Source organism: Littorina saxatilis, linkage group LG1, assembly GCF_037325665.1.
Source record: "Littorina saxatilis isolate snail1 linkage group LG1, US_GU_Lsax_2.0, whole genome shotgun sequence".
Taxonomy (NCBI): domain Eukaryota; kingdom Metazoa; phylum Mollusca; class Gastropoda; order Littorinimorpha; family Littorinidae; genus Littorina; species Littorina saxatilis.
In genome coordinates, this window is record NC_090245.1 from 102,247,213 (window position 1) to 102,271,234 (window position 24,022).

General features: G+C 42.2%; 1 protein-coding gene across 2 annotated transcripts in view; it reads left to right on the top strand.

Moving 5' to 3' along the window:
* The window catches only part of LOC138947988 (protein Wnt-4-like), a 95,177-nt gene extending 79,955 nt beyond the window's left edge, over nucleotides 1-15,222 (top strand). The window contains exons 3-4 of one of the 2 annotated variants that reach the window (XM_070319518.1): nucleotides 7,779-8,056; nucleotides 8,709-15,222. In XM_070319518.1, the coding sequence (XP_070175619.1) occupies nucleotides 7,779-8,056; nucleotides 8,709-9,170 (740 nt within the window). In that variant the 3' untranslated portion in view covers nucleotides 9,171-15,222. The remainder of the gene's footprint in view (nucleotides 1-7,778; nucleotides 8,057-8,708) is intronic. The other variant, XM_070319524.1, reaches the window with a different exon arrangement.
* The last annotated feature ends 8,800 nt before the right edge of the window (nucleotides 15,223-24,022 follow it).

Consider the following 24,022-nt stretch of genomic DNA (forward strand, 5'->3'; position numbering starts at 1 on the left):
GCTGCGAATAGCAGAGTAATCCACTCCTGGCTTCCCCCGCTTGTCATCTTTTTTTCTTCTCTCTTTCGTTTTTTAGTTTAGACCTGAGCTGCTAGTGTGGTATGAGCGCCCCACGCTTGTGAGAGCAAGGCAGCGTGCAGTAAACAGCTTTCAAATATTGCTGGCAGTTTATGTGAATGCTGGAAGAAGTTTGTTTGGATGAAGGTTATTTTTAAAAGACACTCGAACAAACGAACAGGACCGAAAAGGACAGTACGTAGTATGGTTTTTGATAACTACATGTAGGAGGTTCTCTTGTCAGTCCGTCCTCATTTACTTACAGTGAGCCTTTCTTCAAGTGTCACCGTGGTTTTCAGTCGCATACTGTTGAACATTTTGTAATTTGCTGACCAGGTCACACTAGGCTACTAAGTCGGCGCCAGTCACACACCTTTGTCAGCACAACGTACCCACTGTTAGACTTTCCGGCTTTTTAAAATCAAGACTTGTCCAATAAATCGAGATTTTTTTTTACCAAATGAGTCGCATACTGACCCGCAAAATAATGTCAGGGCCAAACTTCTATGAATCAAATCCCCCCCCAAAAAGTGTTCCATTAATCGATGAGGTGGGGTTTTTTGTTGTTGTTGATTTTTTTGGTTTTTTTTGTGGGGGGAGGAGTTCATGCCCTTGGCGGGTTTTCTTAGACCTTTTGGTCCGAGCGTTCAGCACCTGCGTCACATGCGAGTCGAAGGGCTGAAAGGAACAAGTGTTCTGCATTACCTGGCCCACTCCCCAGCCCTCTTTGCCAACGGAACAAGGGTCCACCTTGATGTCCAGGCTCAGACCGAGAATGTCGGGGCAAAGTCGCGAGAACATCCGGTCCGAGTAAAAGTGGACTTCCGCTCATAAACACATCAAGGGAGACCACCGAGACGGTCGGGTGTGCTACATGTGAATGGAGAATAACGGTTGCGGCTAATAATAGACCGTGAAGGCGTTTGGTGGCTGTCTCTCTGTATTTTGATTTCTCTCTGTGTGTGTGTGTGTGTGTGTGTGTGTGTGTGTGTGTGTGTGTGTCTGTGTGTGTCTGTGTGTGTCTGTGTCTGTGTGTGTCTGTCTGTCTGTCTGTCTGTCTGTCTGTCCGTCCGTCCGGCTTTCGGTGTCTATGTGTGAAGGAGTGGGAGAGGAGGAGGAAGTTATTCACAAACAGACTGAAAGAATAACACTCAAAGAAAGTAACCATACTTGTCCACACTTCGTCGGCTAAAACTTAACTTGGCAAAAAGGCATGCCAAACCTTCACCACCGTTGATTAAAAATGACGACTAGAGATCAACAACATGGGATTTTGTCAAAGCACGCTTGGGGAACACCCACGATCCACTAAGCTTGAGGGGGCGGTTTGAAATTTCGTTCGGCATATTTGCCATAATTTCTTCCGTACCTCAAAGGAAAAACAAAAAGACGTATGGGTAGGGGGGAGGGGGTATAAAATGACACAAAACAACTGAAGAGAAAATGTTCTGTTTTAGGAAAACAAGATTAAAGAGAGAAGGAGAGCCGTAGGACCGGAGTACAACAAAAAGAACGAGAATTAGCTGGGGTGGAAGGGGTATGGAAAAGGGGTTGGTGGTAGGGGTTGTTGGGGGGTGGGGGTTCTGAAAAGTCGTCGTGGTGAAAATGAGAGAATGAGAGCTGTTAATTGGCGTGTTGTGGTCCCTGTGTGGGCCCCGTGTGAGGCGTGTAAAGAGGCCATGCTACACAGCTTATTGGATTCCTCCGGATATGAAAGGTTTTGCACAGGATGGTGCGCCACACCGAGTGCACGGCAAAGGCATTTTGGTTCAGTCAGTTTCACGACCTCGGCCGCCTTTCTGCTCTTGAAGATAATGAATGTGTGGTCTTTTCTGAAATAGAACTTAAGTTTGTTTCTGCATCTGAATATTTGTCTGTCAGTCTGTCTGTCCGTCTGTCTGTCTCTCTGTCCGTCTCTCTGTCTGTCCGTCTGTCTGTCTCTCTGTCCGTCTCTCTGCCCGCCCGTCTGTCTGTCTGTCCGTCTCTCTGTCCGTCCGTCTGTCTGTCTGTCCTTGACCTTTGAATAGACCTGTGACAAAACAGTGTGGCAAGACTAAACCACTATTTCAATTGTATGTCTGTCTGTCCATCTTTCTCTCCGTTCATCGTTCTGTTTGTCGTGTCAGTCCTGCTCCTTTTGAAAGCCGTTCCATGAATCAGACCTGTGACAAAACAGTGTGGGTAGCCTTTATTAGTTTATATTTCGTTTATTAAAGTTAACGTCCTGTTGGGTCCTATACGGCACATGTCATCTTGCAAGGATTATGGCAATATCTTTGTTGCTGTTTCTAAACTTTTGAAAGCCGTTCCATAAATCAGACCTGTGACAACACTTTATTCGTTTATTTTTCGTTTATTTTTCGTTTATTAAAGTTATAACGTCCTGTTGGGTCACATACGGCACATGTCATCTTACAAGGATAATGACAATATCTTTGTTGCTGTTTCTGAACTTTTGAAAGCCGTTCCATGAATCAGACCTGTGACAACACTTTATTCGTTTATTTTTCGTTTATTAAAGTTATAACGTCCTGTTGGGTCATATACGGCACATGTCATCTTACAAGGATAATGACAATAGTTGCTGTTTCTGAACTTTTGAAAGCCGTTCCATGAATCAGACCTGTGACAAAACAGTGTGGCCAGACTGTAACCACTGTACCATAGAGTGCCACCAGCAGTGGACGGCCGGGCAGGGAATGAGAGAGAAGCGAGAAGACTGGGGACAAATAGCCACAGGGCCAACTCGGAATCCGTTCTGACCCCTCCGAGAGAACCGACATGTTTGCACAACATATTACCTGTATGCCGACTTGAAAGAAATTTTCCCTCTAGCCGACAATTTTCCCTCTGGTTCACTTTCGTTTAGTCCGCTTCGCTTTAAGTCGATATTCCTTTCCATTGCTCCAGGAATCGCATTGTTGTTTGGGGATGAGTCGAGGTGGAGTTGGGGGTGGGGTTGTGAGCTTGCTGGGATGCCTCTCTCTCTCTCTCTCTGTCTGTCTGTCTGTCTGTCTCTCTCTCTGACAAGCTTTCTGTACACATATTTGTCGATGTCAACATAAGCAGCAAGCTGGATTTGACTGTTTGGTGCCATCAGGCGTTAAAGGAGGAAAGGACAATGCCAGAAAAAAACATGATTCACGGCCATTGAAAGCAGTAAAAGGCGATTATTTTTTCTTTTAATTTTTTGCCCGCCTTGTATAACATTACAGCAATTCACGTCCTGACATGACGATTTCACTTTGAAAATCAGGATGACTAAACATCCCACCATGCCTTCTTTGACAGTGTCGCAGTCACGTGTTCTATTAATGCATTGTGTGGGAAGTATGTGCATAGGCGGCTCATCTTACTCCGCGTCGTTTTTCATACAGGGCCTAAGCATGAATGATTGTTTATTCTGTATAAGGAGACACGTCGAAATAGGAATCGTACCTTCATATCCCTTCAGTCTAAGGCGTCAAGAAAAGTTTGAAGTGTGATTTTTGACAAGTTCGGTGTAGCGTCAGGTCTTTGAACTTCGATATAAATATCTCTCATCTTTGACTTAGAGGGTGGGTGTGAAGGAATCAAGTATCTGCGTTCAGAATAAAGATACGAGCTTTGATGTCAAAACAGCTTTTCTGACTTGAATGCCTCCTCTATAAGGCATACATTAAAGTTTCATTTTGTGGGTTCCATAAATTACAAAATTGTGCTTGCTCGATTTTCGTGCGTGGCAAGAGTCGCACAGGTAGCACGTGACTTTGACTCGCGCAAGCGCACTGGACGAAAGTATCCAATTTCCGGTCCTTTCCAAGATCGTTCGCTGTTTCTTTGTGTTGTGTGTTTGTCTACCCTACGACAGCGAGGGTGGGTGTTTGGTCCTATGGAACCCTCACTTTTGTCCCCGCATGTTTTGCTTTTCTCTGGTATGACTGCCGCACGTTTCTTCGTTTCTATGGAGGGCGATTGTAGCCACATTCTTAACATTGTAAAGATTGTGTCGGGCGTGCGTGGTTCTCTGGCAATTCTTTTCGTTTATTAAAGTTAGCGTCCTGTTGGGTCCATGCGGCACATGTCATCTTTTTCTTTTTCTTCTTTTTCCAACATTTTTTAAAAAAAAATTTTTACGTAATATATAACATGACAACAACATCAGACATCAACATCAAATAACAATAGACATACAAGACTATGCTATATACATCTTTGTTCCCAATAAGATTCCCTAGCTTTTCAGAAAAGTAAGTTTCATATTACCGTTTTAAAAATCCATAAAACTAATAGACTGCCAACGTTCCAAAATTCAGAATAAAAAAAAACCAAGAAAAGTATTTTGTTGGAAAGTTTAATTACTGAAAAAACTAAATTACCGTTTAAGTTGCAGAGCAGATGCCAATAACGTGTGGCTTCGGAAGTCCTTTCAATTAACACTTTTTATTTTGTTGCGCAGCAAACTGTTAAGATTATTTTAAGAACAACAAAACAAGTTAGCAATAATACATTTGATAGTACTGTATATTTATAGCACAGATGCTGCCCGAACTGAATTTCTTTTTAAATCTTGCTAAGGCCTAAAAAAAAAAATAGGTGTGGTTACGGCAACCCGACCTACCCTATTTTTAGGCGCCGACCCTATAACTTTTTATTACATTTGTCAAAAAACAAAACAAAAAAAACACACATTAAAAAGAGTGCAGAAAACGCAATGAAATCGAAAGCGCCCGAGTCGCACACTTATTTCCCTGTCAAGTAGGTTTAATTTGTACACATTAGAAAAAAAAAGTTTAAAAAAAAAAGTGATTGCCTACCTTCCTACCCTATTTTTTTGGGCTATGTTACCGTAACCACACCTTTTTTTTTTTGGCCTAAAGAGTTGACAGAAATCCGTAGCAAACCTAGCCGACTCTCGTATTGTAACTGGCAACCACCTGTATCGAATGATGATCTTTTGCGCACTGAATTCAGTAAAAAGTCAAAGAAAGAAAAATGAAAACGATTGAAAGAAGACGAAGGCGAAAGGAAAGAATTTAAGTACGCATCTTTAGGGACGTCTAATGGTAAAAATGGAAGGCAAAATGATGGTGGAGAATAACATAAAGGCAAAAGAAAACACAAACAGAAAATGTTGGAGGTGTCAATGGATGCGCCATTATCGTTACCGTTGTTTTCCTTGCGACTTGTGTCAACGCCTCTGGAAATTACCTGCTCGGCTACTCCGCAACGCAGAACCATCTATCTTGATCCTTTCCCCCTTACAAAAAAGCATTGCTATTTTTCTGTTTAAAATTGGCATCTACGACACCGTCAGCCCTGTACTGGCAATCATACTGCTGTCAGAATGTCAGATAATGGGGATGGAAAAGATGGATCTGTCTGTAAACACAGACCTCGAGCTATGATAGATACAGACAGCTGAAGACTTGCTAGAGATGTATGCTGCAAGAGGGGACGATGCCGGTGGGTCTTTTTTTTAAGTAAATTACATCTAGAATTGGTTTCTGTGAGGTCCTTGTTTTTGAGAAAAGGATTGGACATAAAACCTGCTGTAGTGCTGTCACACCTCGAAAAGGATTTCGAAAACATAGGGTTTTTTTGTCGGCAGCTTCATTTTATAGTTACCTATTGGTTAGCAGGGAATGTTATATGGTGTGATACACAGGGCACACACTCAGGGCACACACACACACACACACACACACACACACACACACACACACACACACACACACACACACACACACACACACACACACACACACTTTGAAGGGGAATAACTGCTTTACCTATATTTTCCCGTACAAGCTGTATTGCAATTTTTCACGTAAACTTTATCATCATTCTGTCAACATTTCCCTTCACATGTTTCATAACACAAAAGTCGCTCTGTCCTTACGGAAAACTTAACGCAAAATGCCAAATTTTCTTATCGTATTTGTTCTTTGAGAGAAGAAGAGAGACTGCGTGCAAACCGCTTGCGTTGCGCTGTATTCTGCGTGCGCTCTACGGGAATTATCTACCACCTGTTGATGATGTTAAGTAGTGGGACCACCTCCCTCTCAGTATGCGAGGTCTTCTTCCAGAGATGGACAATTATTTTGGTCTTGAGGGCAAGTATTCTGGTTGCATGAATCTGCGGAATATTGGATAATGTCGCTTCATGGCCACCAGAGAGTACTTTTTCCCCTCCCCCATATTTCCACGACTGAACACACAGACTAGAATAACTAGGGTGAAAATACAATAGATCAACAGAATTAATAAGAAGCATGAGGCTAAAAGAGTAGGTGGGTTGTCATTCATTATCAGGTAAACTGCCAGAAGATTTGTTATGGGTTTTTTTTTAAATGCTGATATAGTATGCTAACGTGGTATGTACTGAAGAAAAAGAAATCTTGTGAATGTATTTCTCACCGAACAGGGTGGATTCACTCGTTTATTTATTTGATTTGTTTGGCCTAACCATGTTTTTTATTTGTGAATAAATACCCCTGACACAGTTTGTGTTATGTATCTACTTTTTATTGTTATTAATTTTGTGTTATGTATCTACTTTTTATTGTTATTAATTTATCAACTCTTTTTCCTTGCCTTGCCTTGTTCAAGAGAAGTTTACTCAAAATCGATGCTGAGAAGTTACGATTAATCCTTTTCTGCCAAGTACGAATAATTCCACCCACGCATCCACACGAGCATACCGAACGACCACATGTACAGAAACTGCAATAAATCAAGGAAGCAAAAATAGCATTCTTGAAACTGGAGAGGTAGACAGGAAAAACTCAATCAGACACGCACGAAGAAACCCTCGAGAAGGAATATTTACTCATATCCCAAGTTAGACAACGCTCTATCTACGTCAGACGTAAATAATGGAATATTCGAGACTGGCGATTGTGGTTCGGGTTTTTGACAGCTTTTTGGAAACCTGCCTGCTCACGTCGGGATGCTCGACTGGCTCGCAATTTATAGGACACGGCTCGACTGATTATCTCTTACAGAATTTCTCTTTATCGTCAGCGGGGTTATTTGGGGTGAACGTTCGGAAAGCACACTGCGAAAATGGACTCTTGTTTCGGTGTAGTCCGGCCTTCAGCTGGTAGGGCGTTTGCAAGGCAAGGCAAACTTATTTCAAGAAACCCCATGTGGGTACATAACAAAACAAAACTACAAGAACAAGAAAGAAATGCAGGCAGTTCCACCTATACATACGTATAAACTCATTCCGATGAAAAAAAATATTGTTTTACAATATGGATTTCAAGTCTCCAATTTAGACTGTTGGAGTTACCGCACTGTATTGACCCGAGGTCATCGTGGGCGACACCCCCCACACACCCACACACACACATACACACACACACACACACACACACACACACACACACACACACACACACACACACACACACACACATACAAGCAACAAATATCAACACGAAAAACAACAAACAAACAAAACCACAACCAAAGAAAAAGACTTGTATGCAGCCTTGCGCTATTGAAACCTTTTACCCAGATTGGTTTATACTCTTTTTATAATCAAATAAATAGAAAACGAAAAGAAGACACAGCAGTAACCAGATCAGTACTTTCTTTATCCATTTTTCGGCAGCGACAAACTGCCTTCTTCAGGATGGTATGGTGACAGTACGGACTCTCTTTATAATCAACTAATTCTGTTGTTCCAAAGTGTTCTACAATCTTAACACAAGATCTTACCTTGACTGTTGCAGAGAGTCGAGAGACGGCCTACATCTATGCAATCTCCAGCGCAGGCATCATGTACGCTGTGACGAGGGCTTGCTCCAAGGGCGAGCTCATGAACTGCGGATGCGACAGACGGGTGCGGCGACGCTACAAAACGGACGGCACTTTCGAGTGGGGCGGCTGTTCCGACAACATCAGATACGGAGCGCGCTTTGCCCAAGAGTTCGTGGACTCCAACGAACGCCGCATCGACGCCCAGGGCCTCATGAACCTCTGGAACAACGGGGCTGGGAGGAAGGTGGGTGTAAGTATTCTATTTTCATCATCTCATTTGTGTCGTGCTTTCTTGTTGTGTCTAGTTTTAGTCAAGTTTTGTTTCGTCTAGTCTAGTCTAGTCTAGTCTAGGCTTTGTTCGTCTTATCTTGTTTGGTCTCGTCTCGTCTCGTCTCGTCTCGTCTCGTCTCGTCTAGTCTAGTTTTGTTTTGTCTTACCCTGTCTGGTCTAGTGTGGTCTTGTCTTGTCGTAGAGTCTGCTTTTGTTTCATTTCGTTTCATCAATCTCTTCTCGAAGAGTTATGTACTTTTTTTGTTTTTTGTTTTTTTACGGGTGTTAATCATTTGGACTTGGATGCAAAGCCGAATGTGATCTTGGTTCACCGTTTGACGCGAAGCTAGTTTTATCTTTTGGCAAATAAAACAAATTCTGAAGACATCTTATACAATGATTATGGCAATATATTTGTTGCTGTTTCTAAACGTTTGACTAAATACCCCAATTTTTTCATCCGTTTTATTTTGCACCAAAGAAAATCAGTATTTTTTTTATAAAGGCTTGTCCGAAAAGTTATTTGGAGAGAAAAAAGAGAGAAAAACACGAAGTTTTTTTTTACCTTTCTGAAACTGCTAAAACACAATTCTACAAAATATTTACAGCATTTTCTTTCTGTATTTTTTCAGACGGCCAAGGACAGCCTGGACATCAAGTGCAAGTGTCACGGAGTCTCCGGCTCCTGCTCCGTCAAAATTTGTTGGCGCAAACTCAAACCTTTTCGCGCCATTGGTGCAGAACTCAAAGACAAATTCGACGGCGCCAGCCACGTGCGCCTGGACACGAAGCGAAAGCGCTTGAAGCGAGTGACTAACAACCAAAAGAGACCTAGGAAAAACGATCTGGTGTACCTCCGGGAGTCACCGGACTTTTGCGAGTACAACCCCCAGTCGGGCTCGCTGGGCACGCGGGGCAGGCGCTGCAACAAGACGAGCTACGGGCTGGATGGCTGCACGCTGATGTGCTGTGGCCGCGGCTACTACACGCTGATCAAGGAGGAGAAGGACGACTGTGATTGCAAGTTCTACTGGTGCTGCCGCGTGGAGTGCAAGCAGTGCACCCATCTGCGCGAGATGAACTACTGCAACTGAGCCATTGCAGCGCGCAGGTCAGAAACTTCTGCAAATACTATGACCTTCTGCAGCTTCGTGTCGTGCGATGAACTACTGCAACTGAGCCATTGCAGCGCGCAGGTCAGAAACGGCTGCAAATACATTGACCTTCTGCAGCTTCGTGCCGTGCTGCTGCAGTTGATGAACTACAGCAACTTGAGCCCACTGCTGCAGGTCCAAACTGCTGCGAGGGAAGAAAGGCAACAACTGCCAAACTACTGCAATGGATGTACTGCTGCAGCTGTTATTGTAATGCTGCAACTGTTACACTGCGGCACCCAAAGAACTGCAGTTGATGAATAACTTCCGCTGCAAGACTTGTGCACTGGTTGAACTACTGCAGTTGGTACAATACTGCCATTGATGAGCTGCTGCTACTGTTGAACAGCTACGACTGATGAATGACTTAAGCTGCATACACATTGCAAATGGCGAACATCTGCAGCTGTGCGACTGCTGAAAGCAAGGAACCCTGCAACGGACGAACTACTGCAGATGTCGAACTATTGCAACCGACACATTTCGGCAGCGGAAGAACTGCTATGGCTGCTGAATATATAAAACACAGAAACTACTCTGAACGCCGAGATTTGCAGCTGACCACAGCATATGTGGATGAGATCAGGGAGATAGTTGATGACTGAAGGGTGTGATACCTCAGAATAGCTCTACGCTTGAGAGGATGTGCAAATGATCTGTACGCATTCAGTGACCAGACTTAGTACGTGGAAAAACAGTGAGACCGTACTTGGCATGTGGCACATTTTGTATGTCATCCACATTTTAACCGAACCTTAGACATCGTGCAAATTTGACGTCTTTCTAAAGGTGATAAACAGTTGGAAATGTTGTGAACAGTTTAAATTGATACACATAGTGTTGGCGTTTCCGCACAAAAGGAGACTGTGTCCGGTAGGTGAAAGACGTGCAGCTACCACACGCGATATGCTTGGGAGGCTGTCATGCCTAGAAGGTATCTGTGAAGTATGCGTTCCGGACCTACACTTTGAAACATTGACAACTTACGGAGTTGTCGGCTTTGCAAAAAAGCACAGAGACCTGTTTGCATGACTTATACCTGTGTCAAGCTTTCGTGTAATTGGCACACACTGTGTGCTGTGCTTGCATTTAAATATGAACACAAGTCAGACTTACACACACAAGCTGACACACACCTGAGACAATGACTTCATATGCTTAACTGCTCCCAGAGGTGAACCGCTTAAACTCAGTCAGCCGCTCCTGTTTAAAGAAAAACCATTGTCCTTTCTGCGTCAGATATATTCTTAAGCACATCAGCAAAACGAAAGCATACTTTTAGCTATTGTTTTCCATGAGGAAATCGGTGGATTCACCTATTGCAGGATAGTGTTCGTGTTTATGTGCGCCTCGGAATTGCCAATCGAAACCTGGAATTTATGTTTTTGAGCCAAAGCAAAGTAAACACGTTTTAGTACCTACCCCTACCTTTTCCGAAGGACCACACCCCTGCCCCCACCCCTCCACCCCTTAAACGAAACTTTAAAAAAAACATTAAGTAACTCTTCAGGTTGTCATCCACCAAAAGTGTCCACCGTTTATAGTTATGTTATTGTTGACTATGACTGATGTTTCGTCTTTGTAAAAAATGGAGTTTTTTTCTGGGTTTGGCTTTTGTGCACTGTTTTATTCCCTCTTCTTTTAGGCTTGAAAATAAGGCTCTACAAAAGCAAACATTTTTAACAACTAAACTCCCAGTTTTCAGATTATTTTTGTAGGGCACAAAAGGTTCCAATGCGCATCTTTTGGGAAGATTTTTTCGTCGAGATTGACTGAAATTTGTGACGTTTCAACAGGGCAACGCCGTAACGAGTGACATACACAGTTAAGCGCTCGACAGATTATGACACTGTTACGAACTGACTAACCGTTTTTGACACTTGAACTTTTAATGATTGAACGTGTTTCTCTCTGTACAGAGACGTGCTGCTCGAGCTTAATGGAGGGCTCTGTGTCACAATAGAGTTTTGATGGAACTAAAGGTTACGGGTCCTTGAGAAACCGTGAATCAGGTCACACTGACCTATTTACGGGACAACTTTTCTGTTTGTTTGATGTTTAAGTCTGAAGACAAAAGCCTTTTTACTGAGCTTCGGTAGCATTATTTTGTGTATATGTGTGCATTAGCGACCTCTAGCTCCTAAGATTTGTATATTGTGTATTTTAATCGTCTTATAGACATGTCTTTGAAGATCATGGGCTGTATACATTTTGCTTCCCTAACTTGCTGAAAGTTTTGTAGATTGACTACTGAAGTATGGGTGGACGAAGAACGAATGTCTCATTGTGTAGCAGAAGAGAGATATGTCAACGTTGATGTGCGAAATGTGATGGGTACTATTGCTGAAAATAGAATAGTTTTACATCCATGGATATTGATTCTTTTTACCGTGTAGGACAAAACTGTCAATGTACTTACCCTCTGAGAAGCTGTTTTACATCCATGAATATTGGGGGTTTTGTTTACCGAGTAGGACAAAGCTGTCAATTTGCTTACCCTCTCAGAAGCTGTTTTACGTCCATGGATATTGGTTGTTTTTACCGTGTAAGACAAAACTGTCAATGTGCTTACCCTCTCAGAAGCTGTTTTACATCCATGGATATTGGTTGTTTTTACCGTGTAAGACAAAACTGTCAATGTGCTTACCCTCTCAGAAGCTGTTTTACATCCATGGATATTGGTTGTTTTTACCGGGTAGGACAAAACTGTCAATGTGCTTACCCTCTCAGAAGCTGTTTCTTGTTCAAATATTGTACAATGTAGCCGTGTCCATAGCTTTTCTCCCCCCTTGTTTTAACCCCTGCTAAACCCCCTGCGTACCTTCATTCGCCCCTCAACCTTGTAGATCGACCACAGCTAGCAGTATTTGTGTCAACTGATGCATTCGTGTTCGTGTTCTTGTTCCCTTCTTTGTGTTAAACTGCCTTTTAATCTTTCGTGTTTTTAAGGGAACATCAGCCCGATCTGACCTGAAAATTTAATTTTGAAGACACAAGGCTTACATTTCACACTTTTAGAGAAAATGTTGAAATGGGGCATTTGATTTGGCTACGACTTTGTTTGAACCAGGAATGGGTAGACTGAAGGCGCCACGATAGATTTTCTGTTTACAAATCTCCTCTAAAGAAATATATTTGACGTCACAGATGCTTTTTACATTTAGTCAAGTTTTGACTAAATGTTTTAACATAGAGGGGGAATCGAGACGAGGGTCGTGGTGTGTGTGTGTGTGTGTGTGTGTGTGTGTGTGTGTCTGTGTCTGTGTGTCTGTGTGTGTCTGTGCGTGTGTGTGTGTAGAGCGATTCAGACCAAACTACTGGACCGATCTTTATGAAATTTTTACATGAGAGTTCCTGGGAATGATATCCCCGGATGTTTTTTTCTTTTTTTTCGATAAATACTTTTGATGACGTCATATCCGGCTTTTTGTAAAAGTTGAGGCGGCACTGTCACACCCTCATTTTTCAATCAAATTGATTGAAATTTTGGCCAAGCAATCTTCGACGAAGGCCGGACTTCGGTATTGCATTTCAGCTTGGTGGCTTAAAAATTAATTAATGACTTTGGTCATTAAAAATCTAAAAATTGTAAAAAAAATACGATCCAAATTTACGTTCATCTTATTTTTCATCATTTTCATTTTCTGATTCCAAAAACATATAAATATGTTATATTTGGATTAAAACCAAGCTCTGAAAATTAAAAATATAAAAATTATGATCAAAATTAAATTTTCGAAATCAATTTAAAAACACTTTCATCTTATTCCTTGTCGGTTCCTGATTCCAAAAACATATACATATGATATGTTTGGATTAAAAACACGCTCAGAAAGTTAAAACGAAGAGAGGTACAGAAAAGCGTGCTATCCTTCTCAGCGCAACTACTACCCCGCTCTTCTTGTCAATTTCACTGCCTTTGCCGCGAGCGGTGGACTGACGATGCTACGAGTATACGGTCTTGCTGAAAAATTGAATTGCGTTCAGTTTCATTCTGTGAGTTCGACAGCTTGACTAAATGTTGTATTTTCGCCTTGCGCGACTTGTTTCTGTTTAAGGGCATTACCAAAAAAGGGTTGTGGCTGAGAAGGCAATACATTGACATATTTCAACAGGTTGTTGAAAGAAAAAGTATGAGTAATAATGTTAGACAAGGTTTACCGTGTAACAATAACTGCAGAGATTTACTCTTGGTTTTATTAATAAAACAGGAATGTTTGTTATTATACTTTGATTTGGTCATTGAACACGTGTTTTTAAAAATGTTTAAAAACAAAATGGTTTTTATTTTTTATTTTTGACAAGGGACAAGGAGGGTATATAGCTTTTGCACATGTGACTTATCTCTCTCTCTTTCTCTGTCTCTATCTCTCTTTGTCTCTGTCTGTCTGTCTGTCTGTCTGTCTGTCTGTCTGTCTGTCTGTCTCTCTGTCTGTCTCTCTCTCTCTCTCTCTCTCTCTCTCTCTCTCTCTCTCTCTCTCTCTCTCTCTCTCTCTCTCTCTCTCTCTTTCCGATCAACTTTGTCTGTGTTTGCACATAGTATTGCCCTTCGCTTTTCTGCAAATACAGTGTATATGTGTTATTACCCCTCTTCTGTAACATAATCGTCTCTGTTTCCGATTCCGAACACTTTTTCAAGGTAGAATTCTAGAGTCTGTATAGAAAGAAGAATATTTTCATGTGATTTATTTCTTTTGTTAATGTCCTGCTGTAAACCTCAACCTTTGCTTTTTGTGATGTGAACAGTCTGAACGTCACATCTACAACAGTGTATGTGTTGGACTGTGTGTATAACATGTTAAAGACACGCCTCGTGAAAACAGTGGGGCTCACTGCCTCAGATCTGGCCAGGCATTTACATGGGATAAGACCATCCCTCCACTTGGTCACATACCAAAAATGTGCTGCCTGGGTGTTCTCTGTGCAGACTTAGATTTTTTTTATGAATTAATTTCGTAAAAGCTTCTACTGGCTTTTTGAGATATTAAATCATCGAAAAATGCAGACTTAGATTTGTTAATGAATTAGTTTCGTGAAAAATCTAGTGGGCTTTTTTAGATATTAAATCATCGAAAAATGCAGACTTGGATTTTTTTATGAATTAATGTCGAGAAAAATCTAGTGGCTTTTTGAGATATTTAATCATCGACAAACATCAACACACCAAGGCAAGCAGTCAGGGTGTTGATATTTGGTATGAGTCCAGAGGGAGAGATGGTCTTACGGTAGTGAATTCCAGGTCAGATTTTAGATGGTGGGGAGCCGAACTATTTTCACGAGAAGGAGTGTGCCTTTTATTACAAATGTTTTTTAGGCCAAAAAAAAAAAGGTCTGTTTACGGTAACCCGACCGACCCTAGTTTTTAGGCCCGACCCTAATCTTTTTTTTGGATCGTCTGAGAAAAAAAAACCGCATCCAAAATAGAGCTGTTTGCGCTCAAACAGCAGACGACAGAAGGGAGGTAAGCTCAAAGTACTGTTTATAGTTATGTTGGGCAAAAACAGGGATTGATGAGAAGAAATGAACTGTAAAACATCATAGAGAGCGGAGAGAAAGAAAAAAAATGGAAAAAGAAAAAAAAAAGCCGACCTACCGACCCTATTTTTTCACCCTAAGTTACCGTAAACAGACCTATTTCTTTTTGGTCTTAACACCGTCACCTAATTATATCGTAGTGGTCAGGTCTACGTCATTGTCGATGACTAAGGAATGCTGTTTTTCTGTTAAAGAAACTTTCTTGTGATTCAAACTTCACCTCGACAAGAAAGAAACAAACTTAGGAATAAGCATTGTCTCGAATTTATTTTTTCACAAGGAAAATGAATACATTCTGGTTGTGATGCTCGTTTATTCTGGACAGTTTTGTTTTCTTATAGATTGTTCAAGATTTGAAACTTTGCTGTTTTCCCTTCGACGTAAACTATTTGTTGTTGATCTTTTGACTTTGAAATTGAATATCGAAATTCAAAGTAAAGTTATATACCATAGCTGATTGTGTTGTTGTGTGACAGTGTGTGTGTGTGTGTGTGTGTGTGTGTGTGTGTGTGTGTGTGTGTGTGTGTGTGTGTGTGTGTGTCTGTGTGTGTGTGTCTGTCTGTCTGTCTGTCTGTCTGTCTGTCTGTCTGTCTGTCTGCCTGTGGCAGTGTATGTTTATATGTGCGTGTGTCTGTGTCTCTCTGTCTCCTTCCTTTTACAATTTGTATTTATACTTACATATTAGGTATGCAGTCAGAGCATATAAACGTACGTCATTCTACAAACGCGTACATATACGCAAGAAACTCCCCACATTATCTTTAAAGGTTATAGTTTTGCCCATTTGCCCGTTTTAGTACAACCTTAGTATACTACTCAAATTCATTCGACGATGTATTGTCCTGCTTAACCTTCGCCGGTGGTCGTGAGTCCGTGTGAACCCAGAAGGGTGTTCAATTGCAAATATCTCTTAAACTAGTTGGAATATTTAAGAATGCCTCAGGCACCTAAAACGCTCTTATGTCCTAAATTTTCAGCGAGAAGTAATTACAAAAAAGAAGTCATATTTAGACTACAAACATCGTGGGGCCGTGCAGACCCATGTTTCTCAAAGAAGGAAATAAGAAGCATAGGTCCGCACGGCCCCACGATGACTTCCGTGTGTAGTCGATAACCCGGACGGGCGAAGGTTAAAATATCTCATCTTTAGTATCCCCCAAAATTGTAAAATACAACTACAGTCTGGACGTAAGTGGTAGGTACGAATGATTTTGTAATTGGGAGTGCTGACAATTAAGAAGAAGAAAATATTGCACAACTTAAAAATTCATTGAAACTGACCTGATACACGTATCAGTGAGATTCGGTACGCTAGGGAGAAACGTCACAAGGACACACACTGCGCTATCTAGGTTGCAAGTCGGTGTGTTTTTAGAATTTCACACACAAAACTTGGCCTAGCATAACAATGAGGCCAAACAAACATAAATGTTGCTTTAGGGTAACGTGGAAAAAAAAATAGGGTCGGTAGGTCGCCTTTTTTTAATTTTATTTTTTATTATTTAGTCGATTTTAAAGGAGGTTACTTCCCTTAGTCTCGGTATGGGTCGCAAAATGTGCCAAACGTTTTTGTTTTTTTGAGAAATGAAAAAAAAGTTTTAGGGTCAGCAGGAAAAATTAGGGTCGGTCGCGTTACCCTGAACCAACATATCTTTTTGTTTGGCCTAACAGCAACAACAGCAGACAATTAATGTCCGAAAATATCCACACAACATTGGTTTTGCACAGCAAAAACGACAATAACAGGGGAAATTGTAAGCTGCAAAAAGTGTTTACCTGTGATCAGAAACAATTTTGTGGTCTCTTTTAGTAGTACAGACAGTTTGCTCCTGCTGTCGAGAAAATTAATTTTGGCGAAGGAGAGGATGGGCAAACAAGCTATATCCACACAAATTATCGCTTCTTCGCTATTCGTCCTCTTCTCGTTTTTGTTACAAATAATTGTATTCACAACCTTGTCATTGCAAGAAGAAGTTTGCTCGAAACGATCCCCTCACCATTCAGCTTCAGCCTAGTATTTTCTACAAATAGCCCTTTTGGTCGTCTTGCCCGAACAAGAACCAGTGTGGTCGACACTGTCTTGCCCTGTCCATTCAACATCGCCTTCGCATTCGTTACAAATAATTTCATTGGTCGGTTTGCTCAAACGGAAAACAGTTTGCCAAACGGAAAGCTGTTTGTCCGAGAAAGGTCACGTCGAATTATACCCAAAAGGGTGAGATGGACCTCCCTATGTCCAGTTTGGACGTGGACAATTCCATTTCAGCGAAAAGAACGTGACAAGTTTGAAGGGAAACACTCTCTCCTCGCTCCCTACAAATCGAATGAGATTTGTTTGGGTCCAGACGTCTTTATGGACAAACGCTGAAGGATGGTGGGGTTGGGGCGAAAAGCTTGCCACCGTTCTTTGCCAGGATTCCTTCAGGGCTCAGGCTTTATGGCCTGCTCCCTCCTACCCCTGCTCCTCCTTTCAGTACTACTGTTGTCAGTCTGACGACGAACACTGCTTCCTTGCTAACTTCCGGGTTGGTCGGAGTGGCATTGTGGGTAAGTCCTTCTGGACGGCAGATGCTCCACTGCGGCCACTTTTCTTCTCCCCAAGAAAAATGTAAATTAGTTTCTAATTACAAAGCATCTAAATGGTAAGAAAATGCCATATTAAAAATGTCACCAGAGTAAACATCTTGGTCTCTGTGACCTTGTACGGTTGCACAAAATGACTCTCAATCATAAAGCTGCCGAACAGAATAAAATGTCCATTCTCTAAACGCACTGTCCTGATTTTAAAAGTTCTGTGGTGAAATAAGGACTTTTTTCCTCGACATATAAAGTATTTGCTGGAGGCTTGACAAGAACTTTTCCCACGACTTGCAGCTAACCTTTATAGCCTAACTCAGTTGAGCATCCTTTGCCTTGCCTCCCTCGAGCCTGAGGATTAAACAGAAGAACCTCGTTCGTCTTTTCGCCTGTCCCCTGCAGCCTGTGTGTACACGCGCATCGTCAGCCAATGGTAATCACTTTAGGCGTGTGCTATACACGCTTGCACGTGCTTCGCGACGAAAGACAGACGCGCACAAGGAAGGGGTAGGGTCGCTTGGGGCGGGGTGGAGACGAAGGGGGTGCTTGGAGGATTGGGGGGAGGGAAGGGTTGGAGGGGGAGTGGGGGTCATCGGGTTCCAACCTAAACGAGCTCTTCACCGACTACTCTTGTTGTCAACCTTGGACCTTCAAGCCATGCAGCGTTCTCAAGTTTGTTAAGTGCTGTTCACATCACAGACTTGCAACCAACTTTTCCCCAACTTTTGTCGTTTGAAAATCGCTCCCGAGTCGTCGAGGCGAAGTCGGCGAAAAGTCTGCCATGTGAACGGCCCGAGCGATTTAGGTACGATTAAGGCCAGACTTAGCAGCGACTCCAACACTCAGTTGAGCACTGCTCGACTCGGCTGTGACTTGGCGAAGATTTTGCGCATACTTTTTTTTTTTATCGCGTTTACTGATTGGTTGGCTCTAGCCAAACTGCTCCGCATTAGGAGGTAACTCCGATAGCTGCACTGGCCTTCAAGTCTGGCGAGAATCTCCGCTTAAAACTAGTTTGAGCGTTTGCGCTGTTCACATGGGCAGCGGTTATGATTTGACTTGGCGCCAACTAAACTCGTTTGAAAGTTGGGGAAAAGTTGGTACAAAGTCTGCCATGTGAACAGCACTTTAACCGTACTCACGACTGATATCGCCCCTGTGCCCAACACGCTTCTGTGTCTTCTTGTCTGCTCAGAAGACCGCAGTCTTTCTTGCTAGGTTTAAGAGCAAGTGCATATCGAATACCAATCCAGTCGCATTTGGTAAGAGCTCAGAACGATGTTCCGGAACACTCTCCAAACGAAACTTACTACAAAACAAACAAACAAACAAAACAGAACACTCTTCAAACAAAACTTACTACAAAACAAACAAACAAACAAAACAGGGGAAAAACCTGAAACGTAGTAAATGGGTTAAACAGTGCGAAAGAGAAGGCAGGGTGCCAGCTATTACCTTACACCTTCCTCCCTATTAAAGCAGAACATGTTTCCCAAGTCAACGGAATTCCTCAAGTCGCAACCGTGTTTTGATTCAGCAGTGACGGTTTAACAATAGCCAGATCGGGTGTCCGGACAAGACAAGGGGGCAGTTCTTTGAAGAGACACAGACACCAGTCCTGCGTTTCTTGTCGGCACAGGACTGAGACGACCAGGTGAGAGTGTCAAAAAGCAACGTCTTTGTGCTATCTAGGCAAAGGTTAAATGTCCTTGTCTTATATTTTTTTTTAAACATCGTCGTCCGTCAATTGTAATTGGGATTGCAAGCTTCACAGTTGTCATGTCATCTCGCGCATTTAGCTCTAGCTTTTTCTCGCCCATTTCTTAGTCAAAAAACCAAGAATGGTAGTTAATTAAAACGTTTATCATTGACAAAACGAAACTTTACATTTACTGGTACGGCGACCCACAGGTCTTTGACGTAGACAGACAGACAGACAGACAGACAGACAGACAGACAGACAGACAGGCAGACAGACAGACAGACAGACAGACAGCTAGACAGACAGACAGACAGACAGACTTGCAAAATACCAGGAAAGTATCGTTGGCAGTCTATCTGATTTTGCATTTTCGACAATTTTCTTGTCACAATAATACCCAGACTTTTTTCTTTTTTTTGATAGAAAAAAAACCCGCCTCTTGCCTCACTTTACTCGCCCAAAACTAGCCGTCTCGTCACTAAGAAACGAGCGTCGGAGCAAGTTCACGACCCCTCACAGCGTCTCGTGGACTGAGGCGTCGGACGTGGGTCTGAGATGAAGGCCAGGGATTAGAGAGTTAATCCCCACAGACCGGGGTAGGGAGGATCGCTTGATCCACTGACACTGCTTTGAGGAAAGTCAGGTGTGCCGGACTAACGGGCGATCCTCCGAAACAATCGAGTCAAATGGGGCAGTTGGAATAAGCGAGTGCCATTGTCCAAGCTAGGGACGACCCTCCAATTCAATCGAGTCAAAGGGGGCTGTTGGAATAAGCGAGTGACATTGTCCAAGCTAGGGACGGACTTTGTTGTCCATGGGATGAGCCTAGTTTTGTCCAAGGAAGGCTGGACAGTTTTATCCCCTTTGTTCTTATTACCATGCTAATAAAATGTGTCGTTACTGTACGCAGAACGACACATGGTTCTATTGTGCGTGTGTGTGTGTGTGTGTGTGTGTGTGTGTGTGTGTGTGTGTGTGTGTGTGTGTGTGTGTATGTGTGTGTGTGTGTGTGAATGTATTTTGGTTGGGGGGGGGGGAGTGGGTTGAAGGACAAGGAAGAGAGGTTATAAGGGACTATATCGGGGATAGAAAGTGAGAGGTCTTCATGTTTTGCCGGGAACCACAGTCCGGAAGGCAAACTATAGCGCTTCGTAAGTAAAATAAAAATATTCTTTTAAAAAGACAGAAGAAAAATAAGGTTAGGGAAGGCCCTCGTTGGCACGTTTCATTTGATTAAGTTTGGGCACTCCAGAAAAACAGCTTTGACCGAGTTAAAGTTCTTTGCAGCCTTCATGCCTGTTGCAGCAGGAATCCCTTCTATCCTCTCCATCGGTCTTTGACACTTTTACTGTATCATTTATTGCACCCCGAGGGACAAATATTTTTTCCTTGATATTGTGTATTTGTTGCCATTGTTTTTTAAAACTAACATATTAAATTCCTCTGCATGATTAAATGAATGAACAAATAAATAAATGAATTAATGAAGGAACAGACAAACGGATACATGAATGAATAGATAAATAAAGAAATAAAGAAATAATTCAATAAATACATCATTCAATACATCATTGAATAAATAAATAAATTAGAACTAAATTACTATACTAGCTAACTAACTAACTAATTAACTAACTTACTAACGAACTAACTGACTATAAACAAATAAATAAACAAGAGAAAAGAAATAGATCAAAAAAGAACAAACCGGGGAAAAAAGTAAAACCCACAGAAACCTTGCAACGTTGCTCCATAAACTCATTCATTAGAGGCTAGTGTTAGGTACCTATCAAACCTCGTGGACGCAGCGATTAGATAGACAGTGTTTCTCGTGCGTTGATGGCGACGTTTAGCTCATGTGGTGATTGGTTCAGGTGATTTTCATGTGCTCAAGCAGGGTCGGTTCTTCCGGAAACATTCATCCAAGAAGTACTCCCCCCATAACACGAGAACATTACTCCCCATGACAGGTGTGTTCCGAGTAAACATTTCGTACGAAAATGTTACTCCCCTGACGAATAAATAACGAATAAATTACTCCGCCCTAACACGAGCAATTTAACTGCCCACGCCAGGTGTACGAAACTTTTACTCCCTTGTCCCCAGTTAGCCCTGGTGTGGAAGGGGTGGAGGGAGGAGTAGCGCGACATTCGTTTGCGCGAGATCACATATTGGCATTATCCCTTCGCCAGCATCCCATTTTCGCTTACGAGATTTTTACTGGAAGTAAAAATGTGAGGAGTCAAAACTTCGTGGAGCGAGTAAATGTTTAGTTCATTGGGGAGTTCTTTTCTCGTACGACAAGTGTCAATTTTTTTGTGGAGTTAAAATTCCGTGTTACACCGGGCCTGAGTTGTAACACAAAAACACATTTCACTCTAGCTATGATAATCAGGAATGGCAGCGACATTTGGGACGAGATTTGTAACTGTCCAGATTGGCCAATAGCTACTATGCACATTGTGAATTCAATGCATTTTCTGTGCCATTACTTTGTTTGTTTGGTTGCCGGGTTGGATGGGCAGATAAGACAATAAATTGGCAAGATATGACAATAACTTATTCATCCCAAAGGTCTCCGACTCCTGGAAAGGGATGAGCAGTTGTCGCGAGTGTCGCATTTTGCGACATAACATGCCGACTTTTGCTACATAACATCGACAAGCTTTGACGCCCTTGCAGAAGTCTCCATTACAACTATGTTTACTCCACAGTAGCGTTTGGTGCCCGCCCTTTGCGGACAAATGTGACCCTCCACCACGAAATGAGTCGCATGTCACCTGGCGCGGTTCTGCGCTAGGCTTGATATAAGTCCGAAGAGTGTCTGGTAACAGTGTGAGGGTCACCTTAGTCACAGGCTTATAACTCAAACATTTTTCGCTCTTTTCTAAAACGGTTTTCACCACTGGATAGAGCAAAAAAAACTCTGTAGGAAAATGTAAAACTATGAAAATCATGCAAAGGTGACATGCGACTCATACCGTGGTGGAGGGTCACAAATATGGTTTGCTTTATTTTGTATATATTGTTGCTTGTTTTTTATTTTATTTTTTTTTTAAATTTTTTTTTTTAACTCCAAACAGGTATAATACACTAAAGAAAAATGAAAATGTTCTATTTACAATGGAACTACATATATTTACAATTCAATTTTTCTACTTAATATTTGAAACTCAAAAATTACAAACACTGATCCACTACAAGTTGTTTTTCTAAAAATACTATCACATATTTTCCCAATCAATATTACGTGATTTACAACATTTCTCGTCTTTTTACAACAACTTGTCTTGATAGCCAAATATTATATCCTGCATTATAAACAGGAGGTGTGTGAGTGTGTGTGTGTGTGTGCGTGGCGTGCGTGTGTGCGTGCGTGCGTGCGTGCGTGTGTGTGTGTGTATGTATGTGTGTGTGTGTGTGTGTGTGTGTGTGTGTGTGTGTGTGTGTGTGTGCACGCACGCGCACGAGTGTGTGCGTGGCGTGCGTGTGTGCGTGCGTGCCAGCATGTGTGATAATGTTAATTCTCTTCTTCTCCCCCTCCTTCGTTTCTCCTTCTTCTTCTTTTTCTTGTCCACGGCCTTTATATAGATTGCACGTGAAGCACAATAGCTGAACAAGATGTTGCGTGACAGAGTCTCGTGTCTCCGCCTGGCACCGCAGCTTGTCACTCCCCCTGTCACACCGCTGAACGGAATGGCTAATGGTCCCATGGCCACGAGCAAAGGACCCTCTCCATCATACAAATGACAAGGACGTAAAATGACAAGAGGACCGACAAATAGCGGGGGCAAATGACAAGGGGAAAAAAATATCACACAAAAACTAAGACAACAGACGCGAAATGGGCGTCTCTTGTCTTAGTTTTTGTGGGTTGTTTTTTTTCTTGTCAAACAAATACACACACAAACTAAGACAACAGACGCCCATTTCGCCTGTGTTTTTGTCTTCTGGCCACTTTTTTTGGTTTGCGAAACGTCTTAGAAAAGACTTTTGCGATGTCCGTAAACGACAAGACTATATTCCTTTTTTGGGGGGTATCTACGTTGTCTGACTTTTAGATATTCTTTTCTTTTCCTTTGTTTGTGAGTGTGTGTGTGTGTGTGTGTGTGTGTGTGTGTGTGTGTGTGTGTGTGTGTGTGTGTGTGTGTGTGTGTGTGCGTGGCGTGCGTGTGTGCGTGCGCGCGTGCCAGCATGTGTAATAATTTCCTCATGTCAGAAGTTATTGCGCCGTCTCTTTTAAACGAACACACACACACACACACACACACACACCCACACACACATACACACACACACACAAAAACACACACCCCCTCCCCCCACACACACACACAAAGAAAAATAAGAGATTAAAAAAGAGATCTGATTCCGTGGCAATTGTTTTGGTCAGATGGTACCAGATAGCACCATTTTGATTATTCGGACGAAAAATGTCGGGGAGGGGGGGGGTGTCGGGCGGTGTCGGGGTTGTGGGGGGTGTGGAGGATGTGGGGGAGGGGGGGCACGCCACGGACCCCCCCTAGCCGTCTCGGCGCGCTTCGTGCCCTCGAGTTACACTTATGCACTCCCTTTACAAACCAACTGATCCGACCCTGACTTACACTAATTTTCCTTCTTTTGTTTCCCTATCACAACCTTTTTTTCTGAAAATTGTCATTTGTTGTTTTTCGTATTTGTCTACATCAGATATTGCCCACAGAGCCGAAAAAAAGCGTATTGACTGAAATGAATTTCACTGATGATAATAACGTTCCCAATTACAGATATCTACTGTCAAGGTTTTTGATTTTCGTTCAGGTTGCAAAATAGCACTATTGTTATTATGAAGGGCATGTCATCGATAAGTGAAGGATGTACTTAATAATTATCACTCACTTAAAAAAATTCAATGTGTACATTTTAACTACGCGTGTAGCACTTTTGGCTCTAAATGCAAGATATAGGCACGTGCTTCAAACATTTTCATTTTTGTTCC